Source organism: Nicotiana sylvestris, chromosome 8, assembly GCF_000393655.2.
Source record: "Nicotiana sylvestris chromosome 8, ASM39365v2, whole genome shotgun sequence".
NCBI classification, from domain to species: domain Eukaryota; kingdom Viridiplantae; phylum Streptophyta; class Magnoliopsida; order Solanales; family Solanaceae; genus Nicotiana; species Nicotiana sylvestris.
This window is the reverse complement of record NC_091064.1, coordinates 187,100,129-187,117,404: the sequence shown is the minus strand read 5'-3', so window position 1 is coordinate 187,117,404 and position 17,276 is coordinate 187,100,129. Positions and strand designations below refer to the sequence as shown.

General features: G+C 34.7%; 1 protein-coding gene across 1 annotated transcript; it reads right to left on the bottom strand.

The window, feature by feature from the left end:
• Nucleotides 1-12,250: 12,250 nt before the first annotated feature.
• Nucleotides 12,251-16,711, bottom strand: LOC104215992 (probable receptor-like protein kinase At1g80640). Its single transcript, XM_009765951.2, has 10 exons — nt 16,261-16,711; nt 15,727-15,897; nt 15,236-15,495; nt 15,002-15,134; nt 14,838-14,901; nt 14,644-14,740; nt 14,410-14,512; nt 13,619-13,737; nt 13,416-13,505; nt 12,251-12,736 (listed from the first exon to the last, which is right to left on the bottom strand). Exons 1-10 carry the CDS (start codon nt 16,343-16,345, stop codon nt 12,590-12,592), a joined length of 1,269 nt encoding a protein of 422 aa, XP_009764253.1. The 5' UTR covers nt 16,346-16,711; the 3' UTR covers nt 12,251-12,589.
• Between the last annotated feature and the right edge of the window lie 565 nt (nt 16,712-17,276).

Genomic DNA, 17,276 nt, shown 5'->3' with positions numbered 1-17,276 from the left:
TCCTGAGCTCGAGAGTTAACCTCGTGCCTAGGTATACATTTCGATTGGGCAGATGCTCGATCAGTATGATTTGTTCCAGCTCTTCGACCCTTGATTTTGAGGCGTCAGAATCATTGGGGATATGAAGGATCGAGGTAACCTATAGTCATCATCCTCGTAAGTCCCCTGCTCCCCTGGTTGGGTCGAAGCCGATGTATGTGGTTGTTATTTAACCGTCTGCTTTCCCTTCGAACTTGACCCTTTCATTGATGAGAGCACCGATATCGGTATCACTTCGTCGATGGCAACATTTCCTTAGCAGCGGGTTGCTCCCCGTAGACTATTTTGACTCCCTCTCGCGTTGGAAACTTTATAAACTGGTGAATGGGCGAAGGCATTGCCCTCATGTTATAGATCCACGGTCTCCCGAATAGGGCATTATACCTCATATCGCCCTCGATCACATGGAACTTCGTTTCTTGGATGGTCCCAGCCACGTTTACTGGCAAAGTTATTTCGCCTTTGGTGGTTTCACATGCCATATTGAAGCCGTTTAGAACTCAGGTCGTGGGTACTACCTGATCCTGTAGGTCGAGCTGTTCTACGACCCTAGATCAAATTATGTTGGCCGAGCTACCTGGATCAATTAAAACATGTTTAACTTGACTCTTATTCATAAGTATAGATATTACAAGTGTGTCGTTGTGGGGTTTTTCGATCCCTTCTACATCCTCGTCATTGAAAGACAAGGTTCCTTCCGATACGTAATCCCGAGTTTGCTTCTCCCTTGTGATCGACACCTTAGTGCATTTTAATATTGGTCCTTGAGGAGTATCGACCCCTCCAACGATTATGTGAATCACGTGCAGTGGTTCTTATTGCTCCTTCTGTCTGCTGGGATCTCTATTTTTGAAGTGATTCTTGGCTCGATCGCTTAATAATTCCTGAAGGTGCCCCTCATTGAACAATCGGGCTAATTCCTCCCTTAGCTGCCTACAATCTTCTATTGTATGGCCATGGGTGCCATGATATTTGCATATTTGGTTAGAATATCTCTGGGCCGGATCGGTCTGTAGAGGTCGAGGCCATCTAGTATTCTTGATACGTCCGATGGCTAATACGATGGTGGACGCATCTATGTTGAAGTTATATTCCGACAATCATGGCGCTTCTTTGGGACCGACATCCCTTTCGAAACCACCCTTGCTCATGAGTCTCCGTGAACTTTGACCTCGATCATTTCTCCTCTTATTCCGTGCAAAGTTTCGCCCAGACCCACTGCCTCTACGATCTCTGTTATATGGTTGATATAGATCTCTATTCAACCTTGGTTATCGGTCGATATCCTTCTTAATTCTATCCACGGGCCTGTTAGAATAAACGAACCCGAAAGAAGTCCCCAACTAATCATCCTCGACCCTGATCTTTGACTGATATCGATTATGTACATCGGCCCAAGTGACAGTTGGATACTCGATCAAGTTTTTCTTCAACTGATAGGAAGGTATCGAACTCTGAACGTTAAGGCCTTGAGTGAAAGCTTGAACAGCCCAATCATCGGTGACCGGTGGAAAATCCATTCATTCCGTTTGGAATCGAGACACGAATTCCCTAAGCATCTCGTTGTCCTTCTGCCTTACATTGAAAAGGTCTGGCTTTCTTGTTTCAACCTTAATGGGTCAGGCGTGTGTCTATACAAAAGAATCTGTAAGCATAGCAAACGAATCAATAGAATTAGGCGGTAAATTATGATACCATATCATAGCACCCTTCGATAGAGTCTCCCCGAATTTCTTCAGCAAAACGGATTCAATTTCGTCATCTTCCAAGTTGTTTCCCTTGATGGCGCACGTGTATGAGGTGACGTGTTCATTTGGATCAGTCGTCCCGTATACTTAGGAATCTCAGGCATACATAACTTCTTGGTGATTGGCTTCGGAGCCGCACTTGGGGGAAAGGTTTTTGTACAAACTTTTTAGAATCTAGTCCTTTCAATATCGGTAGTGCCCCTGGGATTTGGTCGATCCTGGAGTAATAGGTTTCTACCTTCTTATCATTTTCCTCGATCTTTTTTTTCCCTGTCTCGATCCGCTTTGTAAATTCTTTGAGTATTTTTATAATAGCAGGATTGGTTTCCAATTCCTTCTCGTTCGATTTTCTTGAAGCCGATTCGACCTTGTGAATAACTTCTTGGGATGGCTCGAGTTCGACCCTGCTTGTCGTTTGGTTCTGATTTTGGAGCTGAGCTATTGCTACCTGTTGGGCCTGCAATATTTTGAAGATTACCCGCAGGCTAATCCCGCTATCTTCACCGCCATGTGCATTCTACGCAGCTGATCGGGTACCTCCACGAACGTTGCTTTCTGTATCGACGGCCAAATTTCCATTGATAGCTACATGCGAACTGACGTCGATCGGATCTACAACCGGAACTCCATCGAGCCCAGCAGGGGGTACAACATTTCCTGGTGCAATGTTCTCATTCTCGCTATGGTGGCTGAGATCATTGTCAATGTGTTGAGATATTGACTGAGAGTTTGATATTTTTTAATCCTGTAATCAAAGATACTTCAAAGAACAAGCGTAAAATAGTGTGTGTTACGAAAATTTGTACCAGGCAATCAATATTATCATTAGCTCCATGGTGGGCACCAAACTGTTTACCCTAAAAACGGATAACAATTAAATTTCTACTATGGTTTTAAGGACACGTGATTTACTTAGCACAAACTGTGAGAAAACGTAAATAGATACTGAAATTAACTGCAAATATGAATAAAGCAAACCAAATGAAACGTATAACTTTGATCCTTGAGCTGGGTTGCCCTTGAACCAAGTGAATATTTTGCCAGAAAGTATGAATAAAGTAACAGGAATATTTGGAGCTTAAGAGAAAGAGAATGTATTGTTTTATATAATGTGAATATGATGTCCTTTACAAATTATCAGACCCTCTTTATATAGTGGGGGAATCCTATTCTTGGTACAATTCTAAATACAGTACGAAATGTCATGATTGGCTTATTAATCGGCCTTTTCTTGATACGCGCCTAGATTTGCGCCGTGATCCTCGCTCGATTGCGGATATTTTGTCATTCCGTTATTCGACCCAGTAAGCTTCCCTCGTTCTCTATCTTATTCGGTCCCGATCTTGATCGATCTCGATCTCATTCGGTCTCGGTTTTGGTCGGTCTTGATCTCAATCGGTCTCGTGGTCTCGAGCTTGACAACCTAACCCTGCACTACAGTTTGATATAAATCGAAGTCGATCCTTAACTTATCATGCTCCTCCCTCGATCAGCTGCACAAAAAGGGATAAGCCCGATTTTGACCATATAAACTAATAATTTAGACTTTCTTGTATACACTTGCTATACTATTTTTTTTCCTTTTCCATCGGACCAAAATATAGTAAGTTACATCTTTCATTTTATATGACATCATCTTACTTGACACAAAAAATACTTTATCTTCCATTTTATATGACTATCATTTGATTTGACGAAAAATTTAAGATGTCAACTTATGAAATATGTAAGAAAAGAATTAGACAAATAGTTGGACATTTCCTAGTCTTATACTGCACCCTTGTTTCTTTTCATTTTCTCATAAAGTTACCTAAAAATTATGTTAAACGATAAAATATGATAAAAATTAATGAAATGGATCCAGGATAAAAAGTTTAAGTGTTATTGCTTTATAGCAAAAATCAAAGAGTGCTTATGAATGAGGCTCTTCAATTCGTGCATTCTTTAGCTTTTAAGATTTTACTTTGCATAGCAGTTCACCAAACTTTCAAACATTAGATATTTATTTGAAAAATATTTAGATGAGAATAGGAAACCTAAAAACAATTTAAAACAAGCTAAATTTATCAAGATCCATCGCCGTCGAGGTTTACTTTTAAAAATGAAAAGAGATAGGGTTGTTGTCCAACCAAGTTCTACTTTCTAAATTTGGTATCCAAAGTTGATCACATATTCGCACTACTAATTTGGTCACCTGTCACAAAAGCTATCATTGTCCATTATTAAAATATGTTTATTGTTATGATAAAAATCAAAATATGGTGGATGTCTACTCTTCCTCCATGATCTTTCTCTCAAATGATTAATGACCTATTTTCTATGTTCAATGACATATTCCATGACATATTTTCTTCACTTTTCATGCCTATATAAAGGCCTTGTAATAGATAGAAAAATACACACAATTTAAGAAGAAAATCTCTTCCTTTCTCTCTATCTCTATTTCTTGTTCATGTTTTACTAAATTATCTTTATTTCTTGTTCATGTTTTACTAAATTGCTTTTATTTCATAATACGTTATCAGCACGAGTCTCTAACTAATTGTATATATATATCTACAAATTTTTTTCTACATCCGGTAAGATTACAATTAGAAGCCATACATATCATCACATGGTTAAATGTAAAGAGAAACTACATATCGTAAGTAATGAAATGTAAGAAGATATGATTATCTTATACTTGTCATTCCTTTAAAATCGCATATGCACACAACTTCGTACTACACCTGTATTGCATAAGCACATATTAATATTACATCTTTTATATCACATGAATGGAATAAAATTTTCGAAGTTCTATATGTGAAAATCATAGTAGCAGTTAATTGTTGATATGATGCATGTCATGGTAACCAAGGATATTTTATATAAATTGTCCTATGCATATTTATGTGTTAACTATCTTCAATCTGTCCTGCCGCTTTAAACATTTTCTTTTACTTGGATGAATATTTTTTTCCTTTTGGATTTTTACACTTGCATATAGTACCAAAAAAAAGGAATAAAAAATAAAATAAAATTGGTCATACTGATTAAAAGCATAAATCATCTTGAAGAAAACAAGAAATACTTCACATCTTTATCTAGGTTGATTAATTACTTCTTTGAAGTTTGGAAAACAAACCAGCTATTGAGAAAATATACTTCATAATTTATGTCGTATCATTTGAAAGCAAACAATGATTAGTATGACTACTAGAAGAGGTATTTTTGAGTATCCATAACCTACTTGATGTTTGCTACTGACTTACCATTTTCAAGTATTTTATATGAATGATGCACAAGCTACAACTGGTAAGTTGTTACCTATAATGTCATTTTTCAGGTAATATAAATGCTGAATTTATGTATTAGTACTATATATGTGTTGTTACCTATATGATATACTTTTGATAAATTTATTCACTAATTGTTTGGTTGAATTGAGTGAAGGGAAGTCATGGCGTTAAATCAAATCCAATAGGTAGGGTATACCCCGAAAACAACAATATTTTTGAGAGAGACTCAATAAATATTATGACAATGATTTTATGATCCTTTTAAACTCTAATAGAATTTAGAAGAAATATTCTGACTACAAACAATTGTATTTCATATAGATGCTACAAATAATTAATAAAGCTTTACGCTGATTTGAGATTTGTACACTTATTTAAGAAAGCAAATTTGATTTGCTAAGTTGCAAATTAGTTGTGTATAACTTTCTTGGCATGTGATTGAAATTAAGGCTTGAGAATGAATCTCAATATTGTTTAGCCTATTATGCCATTACTTGAGGATAAGACATCGGGATCAAGTCCTGATGCTCCATAATTATAAGAGTTGGGTTTGAGTCCCAATTTATTATGGCCTAACATGCCTTTATATTGGTAAGACATTGGGTTTTGGTCCCAATGTACCATATTGATGATATAATGATGACTAAAGAAAAATAATATATTTTTCATGAAAAGGCATGAAAATTGTCCCACTTGATTTGCTCCATTCTTGAAGTGAATGTGATAAGAATGCATAATAAGTTTCAATGAAGACAAGTGGTTGAACAATGAACGTGGGCGTTCCAACTATCAAAATAATAATAATCATCACTATGATTATAAAAGGAGAACAATAAGGGTTCTCAAAATAGTCCTTCAAAATGTGAAGGCAATGTTTACCATCAAATTGGTATGAAAATATGTCGCTGATTATGATCCATTCCTTGAAGAAAATGTGACTTATGATAAGCATTGAGAATACAAACTCATTCCTAAAGTTAAATGTGGCAATATGTGATAAAAGCAATGAATAAAGATATGCAATTCATTATTATATGAATACCACACAACTCACCTCTAAGGAAGGTTTGAGTAAACTAAAGAGAATAAATATTATTGTGTGGTTACATGAATATATCATTGGTCGCGTACATGTGATATGCCAAATATTATTTTGTCATGCTTTATAAAAGTTATTAAAGGCAAAATTAAAGCAAGAAACGATTTTGATTATAATGATTTTGACCATGACAATTTATTATGATATAATTTTCTCCGTGAAGGAGACATTTGCCATATGAATGGTATGATAAAAGATCTTGTAGTACAAAAGTTGTTAAGAACTCCGAAAAAACTAATTTGTTACTACCCGGATGAAATAAACTTATTCATGACATTGATATTGTAAAGTCTCAAAAGAAACTTTTTGAGTTTCAAATATATAAGTCAAAGTGATTGGCATATTGAGACTATAAATGAAAGGAAGATTGAATATCTTCATATTTCTATAATCATACCGGGTAAATATGAAAGGTTACCCGATCTTCTTTCTATTTGTACTACACAAATATAAGCATGATGCTGGAATCATATGCCACAAGTAAACTAGAGATTTACTAAAATAAATATTAATTGGCATGACCGGTTGACCATATCGGTTCAATTATGATGCGAAAAATTAATTAAGAATTACATTGACACATATTGAAGAATAGAAGATTCTTCAAGAATTCTCTTGTGCTGCTTATTCTCATGATATACCAGTTAAAGGTTGGGATTGAATCCTTTGATTTCTGGAAGGAATAAAAGGTGATATATATATATATGGGCCCAGTCACCTGCCATGTGGATCGTTTACTATTATATGATTTTAATAGATGCATCTATTTTATGGTCACATGTGCATTTGTTATCAACTTGCAGTTTGGTTTTTGCAAGATTGCTTGCTCAAATTATTAGAGCACAATTCCAGAATATAAATTATGATGATTTATCTTAATAATACTGGTTTAAATCCAAGTTGGTTTAGCAGAAATTGTATGCCTCCAATTATAGCTAAATCATTGGTTATGAGAACAAAACTCCCAAAAAACGAAATTTGGTATGAGATTTATTATTTAATATACAGCAGCACTTGTACGCATCTAGCCAAGTTATAAAAATTTCTCCCTATCACAATCGGTTCAGGGTCAGGAACCAAATAATTTCTATATAGAAATATGGATGTGCTATATGATTTAATTATGCCACCAAAATGCACAAAGATGAGTTCCCAAAGATGGTTGGGAAATGTGTTGGTGATCCCAACATTAGGGGGAGAAAATGGGCAGCTGAGAAAGTGATACGTGAAATGAATTATTATGAATACATATAGATCCTCGTACAAGAAAATATAAACTTGAAGTTCAAGTGATAATTCATTTACAAATTATTGCCAGACGCATTTGCTGACCCAAAGCTAAATGTCACATTTCAGCTGCTAATGCTCCAAATAGAATAAAGTCCATGAGGGACAGAGTCTATGGCACGCATGAAGTATAACAGACCAATCGGTTCCAAAGATAAAACTCCTTGAAGAAGGAGAGGGGCAAAATGGTCATAATAAGGAGGCAAGTGCTCTAGAAGAGCACCACGACATAACACTTCGTAAGACCTCATGTGAGAGGCTCAGGTACCTGAAAATAATGAGATAAAGAGATCTCAATAAGTTATGTCTTTATTGTGTAATAATTGAACCGATATAAAATGATCGTCGACGATACTTTTAACATAATGTAGCGCTCAATATTATTAATATTGACGAGGATCTTGAGCTCAAATCTATCATGAAATTTGGATAGATAAAAGATTGGCCAAATAAAAAATACGCAATGAAATTGACTTCACTTGAAAAATGTTAAGTTGGACGGATAGTCCAACACCTGATAGTATAAAGTCAATTGAGGTATAAATGTGTTCTTGTGCGAAAGGTTCAAGTCGATAGACATAAAGACGACTTGTGGCACAAGAAACTTAGTAAATATCCTCACATTGATTATATGGAGACATGTTCTCTTATAGTAGATATAGTCACTTCAGGTTTTAATCTGGCAATATATGAAAAACTTGATATGCGTATAGTGGATATCGTTGAAAGATTTAAATTGTCGTGGATCATATTAAGGTTTCCAAGAAATTTATTAAATAAAGCTTCAAAAATCCTTATACGGATTGAAACAATCAGGGCCCATGTGATATAATCGCCCGAGAGAATACTTGTTGAAAGAAGGGTATAAATTCAATTTGTCCTTGTGTCCTTATAAAAGGATATGGATTTGAATTTGTTATAATCGCCATGTATGTTGATGATTCAAATATCATTAGAACTCTCGGAGAGCTTCCTAAAGCAGTAGACTGTTTAAAGAAAGAATTTGAAATGAAAGATCTTGGAAAGACAAAATTTTGTCTTGGTCTACAAATTGAATATATGAAAGATGGAATTTTTGTCCTTCAATCAGCATACACTAAAAAGATTTTAAAGAGCTTCTATGTGGATAAAACACATCCATTAAGTACCCCGATGGTTGTGAGATTACTCGATATAAATAAAGATCCACTCTGACCTCATGAAAATAATGAAGAGCTTCTTGGTCCTAAAGTACCATATCTTAATGCAATTGGTGCGCTAATATATCTTGCTAACACTACAAGGCATGACATAACTTTTTCAGTTAATGTCTTAGCAAGATATAGTTCTGCTCAAGGAGAAATTGGAATAAAATCAAGCACATATTGCGTTATCTAAGGGGGATTACCGATGTGGGCTTATTTTATGGCAATGATTGCAATACCGATCTTGTTGGTTATGTCGATGTGGAGTATTTATCTGACAAACACAAGGCTTGATCTCAAACATGTTATGTGTTTACATGTGTGACACTGTCATATCTTGGCGATCGACTAAGCAATCAATCATGGGTACTTCTTCTAATCATACTGAGATAATTGCTATTCATGAAGCAAGTTGAGAATGTGTATGGTTGAGGTCTACTATACATCTTATTCGAGACAAATGTAGTTTGAAGTGTGATAAACTACCCACAGTTTTGTATGAAGAAAATACAACATGCATAGCCCAATTAAAGGGAGGATTCATAATGGAGTTAGGACAAAGCACATTTCACCTAAATTATTGTTCACACATGATCTTCATAAGAATGGTGATATTAATGTGCAACGGATCTGTTCAAGTGATAATATGGCTGATTTGTTCACCAAATATCTACCGGCGTCAACCTTCAAGAAACTAGTGTACAAGATTGGGATACGAAGGCTCAACGATGTGAACTGATGATCTCATCAGGGGGAGTTAATACGCGTTGTACTCTTTTTCCCTTACAAGGTTTTGTCCCATTGGGTTTTCCTTGCAAGGTTTTTAACGACGCAACCAAAAGGCGTATTTCTAAATATGTGTACTCTTTTTCCTTCATTAGGATTTTTTTTCCATAGGTTTTTTTCCTAATAAGGTTTTAACGAGGCACATTATTTATCGACATCCAAGGGGGAGTGTTATGATAAAAATCAAAATATGGTGGATGTCTACTCTTCCTCCATGATCTTTCTCTCAAATGTTCAATGACATATTCCATGACATATTTTCTTCACTTTTCATGCCTATATAAAGGTCTTGTAATAGATAGAAAAATACACACAATTTAAGAAGAAAATCTCTTCCTTTCTCTCTATCTCTATTTCTTGTTCATGTTTTACTAAATTGTCTTAATTTCTTGTTCATGTTTTACTAAATTACTTTTATTTCATAATATTTATATATTTTATTGACACACCGTGATTTTTTTTAGTCCATCATTGTCCATTGTTTGGGCTTTATACTTTTATTTATGTTTGAATTTACACCTAATATAGATTTACAGATTAAAGCATAATACTCCTATCTCAAAATACAACAACAACAACTCAATAAAATCCTACTAGTAGGGTCTGGAGAGGGTAATGTATACTCCTATCTCAAAATGTTTGTCATTATTCATTTCTGACTAATAAACCGTTTCGCCAAGCTGCTAAAATTAGTTTATTTTGAAAAGTAATATGTGTTTGACTAATTAATTTAAAAAGCATTTTTGAGCAACAATCAGTGTTTGATCAAGTTTTTTAAAAGTACGTCTAAGTATAATTTTCTCAAAAGTACTTTTGAGTAGAAGCTATTTTTTCCTGCTTCTCAAAAACTATTTCTGCCCTACTCAAATGCAATTTTTTCCTTCTAAAACTTGGCCAAACGCCTTAATTTTGATATAAAAGAAAGCACTTTTGGCTTTAAAAATATTTTTGACCAAAAAGAAGCTTGGTCAAACAAGCTATAAGTGAACTTTTACTAAGATTTAAAAACGGAAAAGGGTCGAAACTACCCCTATCATTTGCTAAATGGTTTATAAATGCCCTCCATCCATCTATCCGTTCAAAAAAACACACGACATTAATTTTATTAACAAAAATACCCCTGCGACTAACGGCAGAACTGGTGGATCTTTCGTTTAATGACGTGGAGATTTTTAATTGGGCAACATGGCATTATTGACCAAGAATCAAATATGGGTCTTATTTTTACTCATTTACCCGGTCCGACCCTATTTATTTGACCCGCCTAATTATTTTCTTTGCTTTTTTTTTCCTCTCTTTTTCCTTATCACCCAGTACACCCACTCTCATCTCACTACGAATTTTTAGTGTTTCTTTGTTGAAACAAATCTTTCATTGTGTTTGAAAATATGGCTTTGGCTTTGGCTTTCACTTCATCTGCAATTCATGGCTCTTTGTCCTCCTTTCTTCTTCTTATGAACATCCCAAAGGTAACCTTTTACTTTTTATTTTATCTTTTATAGATTCAATCTTTATCCTAGAATGTGATAATTTCAAGCTTTTTAGCACCTTAGTTTCAATTTTCTTGTGTGCTTGTATCAGTTATATGTAGTTGTTTTTCTCTGTTATTTCGTGGCTCTTTTGTCTTCTTACCATTACTTGTCTCTTTCAAAGCTTCAATATTTCTTCTAGATTTGATTGATATATTTGGACAATTTTAGCATTTGGGCTCAATTTTTTTGTTTCACATTTTTGGTTTGTTCTGATCCTTGTCTTCTTACTTAACAACCCAAATGTATCTGTTGATTTTCCATTTAAGAGTTTCAATACTTATCCTGAGTTTGAATGGAGAAATTTCAGAATCTGGTTTGAATTTCGAGTTATTTGATTTTGGGTTTTATCTATTTTTTAATTAATTTGTTATTGTGTGTATGCAGTGTCCCAATCGGAGAAGAAGAAAGGGAGAGATGAGATAAGTGGGAATGGGTGTGATAGATACTACCCATTTTTGTAAATGGGTCGGATAAGGTAAATGGGTTGAAATAATATTCATTTTTTGTTCCAGTCAAAGATTGTCATGTAGCCCAATTAAAAATCGCTATGTCATTAAATGAAAGATCCACTAGTTCTGCCGTTAGTCGCTGTGGTATTTTTGTTAATAGAATTAACGTAGTGTGTTTTTTTGAACGGATAGATGGACGGAGTGTGTTTTTTTGAACGGATAGATGGACGGAGGATATTTATAAACCATTTAGCAAACGATAGGGGTAGTTTAGGCCCTTTTCCGATTTGGAAAAGTCCCTCCTGCAACTTTAATATAAGAAGACTTTATATTTAGTTCCTGCATATGTAAATTGAGTAAAAGTAAAATTACTAACAAAATTTAGCAACAGATATTCAAATTAAACTTCAAGAACAATAAAGCGGGACAAATGGTTTTACTTTTTTATTATTATTTTGAGAAATGACAAATGGGTTTGATTTTGAATAATACCGTAAATAACAGAAGGATATCTCTCTCATAAATTCCCATTTTGTATAAACACTAACAACTTAAAACCTTGCTTTCCTTCTTTATTTTCTTTTGTTTAGGAGAAATACCATGATTAGACCTTATTCCTTTAAATTTTAAAGGTTAAAATTGGTGGAAGGCCTAGACCAGTACAAAGCAAAAATTAAAAGGACTAGACTGCTTGCAAAAAAAAAAGTGAAAGGACTAATGTGATGCTTTTTAAAAGTATAAGGTACGTGAAATTTTCAATAAATTAAACGGAGAATTTTTCTCACTTCTCTTATTGTGGAAAGAGAACGAAAAACTATAATGTAAATATCCTACTTCTCACATTATTTTCCATGGGACTAAATATCCCCAGATAAATAAAATTTTACTAAGCCGGAAAATGAAAAATCCAATTTTTGTGAATACATTAACAATTCAGGTGACTTTTCTATATACACCAATTTCATAAATCAAAATTCACTTGCTTCAATTTACATAGAAAATTGAGGTTGAATACTGGAATTATCTTCTGCTCTGGCAAGACCAACATCCCTCCTTGACTTGCCATTAGTATAATAGCCAAAAATGTGCAAAGAAGTGATGCAAAATTGGTCAGGCGCAACTTAGAAAATTGCAGACACCATCAATATTGGAACCAAAGTAACTCTTCGACAGAATCAGCTCCCTTAAGGCGCCAGTACGCGTTGTGTAGTGACTCGGAATGTCCCACCTAATTCTACCGGAACAAGGGGGATTAAGGAATGTAATACGTCCGTTATTAGGGGACGATAGCTCGGCTCTGGCTGAACACACAACACAGCAACTGCAGCAACCTACACATCACCATAAGAGAGAGCACCAGTCTCAATGTCAAATATCCTAATGTAGTTTAAAGTAATAAGTTTTTAGCTATTGTAAACCAATATTTGTATCATAGTTAACCTTAAGCGTCCATGTGTATCATTTTAATGTTCTTTTTTGGATATTAAGCTTTCTCCAGTTGATGCATGTTGGTTGATATGCCAGTGTAAATTGAACCAGCAACCTCACAAAGGTTTTGAACATTGTCGACCACTGAGCTATACATTTGGGTTGTGTTAAGGGGATTCAAAATATAATATATAACGGCACAAACCGGATTTTGCCTTATGTATACAGTGTAATTTTCCGGCGAAGGGGATTCGGATGAATCCCCTTCCGCCCCCTAAATCCACCCCTGATGCCAACTGCTAGCCTCTATGAAGTTGTATGAATAGTGTTAAAATGTAAAATCGAACCTAGCCTAATCCTTAATAGATATTTTATTTTTATTCACTTATAGTTTGATTGCTTTTCTAGCGGTAAACACCTCTTTACCCAGAGACCTCTTTGTAATACTAATAAAAGTGTAACAAAGTATTAAATGTCACATTACAAAGTTAAAGTTAGCTCAGTTTTGGCAAGGAATAGTGAGGAAGAGTTATTTCTGCTAGACATGAATGCCGCTAGCCTAAGAGCTTATTTTGGACAAACCTGATATAAATGCTTTAAATCCATTGTATCTTTGATCACAGGATCCACAATATTTGGAAGCTTTGATCTATCTGTGAGCTGAGGCATGGCCTGCATTTCCATAAAAACTTAAGCATTGAGCTTTAATTTCCGAAAAGAATAAGTGTCATAATGAGGAAATATTCAATAAAATGGATTGGATCTGAGAGCAATTAAATACTTACCCATGTGACTATAGACTGGCATTGAGCTGGTGCCAGTTTCTCTACAGGCCTTCTTCCCAATAGAAGCTCCAGAAGTACAACTCCAAATGCATATACATCACTCTTATCAGTTAACTTTCCTGTAAAAAAAAAAAGAAGAAATTGCCAACTTTTTCAGATGGAGGTAAAAAGAAGAGAAGAAAAACCAAATTGGCACAATTAAACGAATCCACCTATAAGATATTAGACTTGGATTAAATTACAAGAATTAACCCAAATAGTTGTTCACCCAATCGGTTAAACTAATAATAGCCGGCGGGTGTATAATATGCATCTAGTCCATATATAATATGTGTATGATCGAATATAATTAGTGCATAATTTATGCATACCGGCTAGGAAAAGTAAAATATTGAATCCGGCCGGCTATTTGTGTAACGATTATTTGTATCTGAATACAGAATTGTAGATCCTCTTTGGGGCCCTAATTTAATTGAGTTATGACCATAAAAAGGGAATGATTCTTAAATGTAAAAACATCTCAGTGATTACTGGCCCCTCATAATAAAAGGAGTTTAAGTGATTAAAGTGGCTGCAATTATACCTATTTGCTTTAACAAATGATCAGCCTTACCAATTGTCCCCTGTGGCCACATGTGCAAGTTCTATGCTTATGGATACTTTTCTAATGATCTCTCAACTTCTATTCAAAATTCATTATAATTAGTATTTTCATATAAAAATAAATAAAAGGAGAGAGGAAAAGGGAAATCATTTCTGCATTAGAAGCTAAGGAGTTAAGAATGGCATACCATCTAAAAGGTATTCCGGGGCTACATAACCTAAAGTTCCAGAGAGCTTGATGTTGTTTTTGTTTTGAGCCCCACCGAGCACAGCTAGACCAAAATCTGAGAGCTGAAATTAAACACAACATTAAGAGGGAAACCGGAGATTGGGTCCATTTTCTCACACTGCATAATTCCAGATCGAGACAGCAATAATGTCGATATCAAGATATACAATAGAAATTGTAATAAAGTTTTCACCTTTGCATTGAAGTTGGAATCTAGAAGAATATTAGATGATTTCAGATCTCTATGAATCACTGGTGGATTGCAGTGCTCGTGCAAATATTCTAATGCTCTGGTCAAACAGTAGCAATTTGTAAATACTCAAATGTCAATAATTTAAATTAAATAAAACACATGGTCTTGTCTACTTTCTAACAGACCCTCCTCACCTTGCTGCATCAAGGGCAATTTTCATTCTGTGGTGCCATGTTAATGCTGATCCGCGGGAAGGTCCTAAAATAACACATCAAATCAAGAAAATGACAAGTTTAATTTTCAAGATTTCTCTTTCAAGAGTTTAATACTAACTTAAGTTGTTGAAATATAATACTACCATGTAATTGACTTTCTAGAGATCCATTCTGCATTAGTTCATACACGAGGAGTCTTGTATCACCGTGAATGCAATATCCCAACAATGAAATTATATTCGGATGTTGAATTTGACTCAACAACTCTACCTCAGTCTGCAAATCCAAATTGAGAGATAAAAGGAAATAGCAATAAGTTACAAATCGATGGATGGCCAAGGCAAGAACGATCGTTTGGAAAACAAAAAAGTTGGTACCTCGAATTCTTTAATGGCATCTTGAGTTCCTCCTTCTAGTTTCTTGACAGCTACATACAAATTATCTTCCAATTTAGCTTTGTATACACATCCAAATCCCCCTTCACCTAAAATCTCACTTTCTTGAAAATTGTTGGTGGCTGATTCTAATGTCTTGTACTCCATTAAACAAACAGATGTTGTTTTCTTACTACTATAAGTGGACTTCAAAGAATTGAATTTACACATAACTGGTCCTAATGCAATCCCCTTCACACCACCTTCACAATCAAAAACAAAGATATCTGAGACAAAAAAATTAAAGCACGGCATATGCAAATCACATAATCATAATTCATAAGTGTAAAAACGGGAGCCCGGTACACTAAGCTCCCGCTATATGGGGTCGGGGAAGGACGGACCATAAGGGTCTATTGTCCGAAGCCTTACCCTGCATTCCTGCAAGATGGTGTTTCGACAGCTCGAATATCTGAAAATCAAGAAAAATGTACCTGAGCTATGACTGCTGTCCAAATCAGATTTCTGTAATCTCTTCTTATGATAAATCCAGAAGCAAATCATGAAAAATATGATTGCTCCCAATGCAGAAGAGGCTGCAATTAGTGCCATGAGCAGCTTCCTGTTTTGATCCATATGATGTTTCTGACTCCCAACTTGAAGCTCTGATTCCATATAATGAATAGATATAAATCAATCAAAGCTAAAGTTGACACCTTTGGTTTAAATATGGACTAAAATCTAAGAAATAAAGCCAAAAGATATGACTGAAACTACTAAAAATAAAGTACAAAATTGCAAAAATAAACATCAAATACATTAAATGTAGGAGAATTAACAACAATAAAAACCCATATATTAAAAAATGCAGTCTAACATTAAATGCACTCCTATGACAGCTCCCATAATTTCAATTTTTAAATTTTGGATCTTGAAAATTAAAAACCAAGAAAATCTAAGCCCTTGAGAGAGAGAGAGAGAGAGAGAGAGAGAGAGAGAGAGAGAGAGAGAGAAGAAAAATGGAGAACCTGGAGAAAATGTGGGTGTTGCTGAAAAAACTGGAGAAATGGGTGGTGCTATAGGTGAGATAATGGAGGAAAAAGAAGGGTCCATTTAACATCAACAACTAGAACAAACAGATGAAAAATTCAAATGGGTCCATGAAAAAGAACCAAAAACAAGATAAAATCAAATTCTTTCTTCTTCAACAAAATTTAAAGAAGAAAAAAGAACAGATTTTTTTTTTCTTTTTGAAAAAGATGGCTGTTTGCTTCAGTCACTAGGCTGCTATTTCTGTTGCCTAATAGAGACAGAGAAGACAAGACAGAAGGATAATCCTATGAGTTGAGTGGCGGTAGACAATTTATGATGTTTGTTTTGGGATTCAAACAAAAATATTTGAATTTTGTTTCTGCTTCTCTCTCTCATGAAACTATTGCTCAGAATAGTGGGCAAAACTGTTCAAATGGCGACAAATATGAGAACGAAAGGGAGGTGTGTGTCTGTGTGTGTGTATATAGTAGTACTAGTGTTGCAGAACCCAACAATCATGTGGGCAGTTACACCCAGAAACTATGGGGACCAGAATGAAAAGATAAAGTCTTTTGGGGATATAATTGCAAATTAAAGAAAGTATCATAAAAGTCTCTGGATATGTAAAGTTTTGCTTTATATAGTCTGGAAAAGATGATAAAAAGTTTAAACAAACCTCTCGAAAGAAAAGTAACGGAAAAACAAAAAAGTATCTTTTGTTTCGTGCATAGTTGGGTCCTTTTTTGTTATTTTTGTAATTTTTGCTCTTTTTTTACCTACCGGTTATATTTTAAAGAAAGAATTACAAGAAAATATACTTGACTTCACACCATAACAAAAAATGGTCAATATTTTTAAGTTTTACTTGACCTAGCCCATATTATATATATTTTAAAAGCATTAGGGAATACAAAATCTGTTTTCTTCTAACCATTTCTTCTAAAAGTTATGGAGTTAAATTTATGTTCTCACAAACCATTGCTTTCAGTCTATTTTCTTCTCACATCTTCTA

Coding starts and splice junctions, on each gene's coding strand:
- LOC104215992 (XM_009765951.2), bottom strand. CDS start 16,345: ATGGACCCTTCTTTTTCCTCCATTATCTCACCTATAGCACCACCCATT. Junction 14,902..15,001: donor TCTAGAAAGTCAATTACATG/GTAGTATTATAT, acceptor GTGTTATTTTAG/GACCTTCCCGCGGATCAGCA. Junction 12,737..13,415: donor ATTTAAAGCATTTATATCAG/GTTTGTCCAAAA, acceptor GGTGATGTGTAG/GTTGCTGCAGTTGCTGTGTT.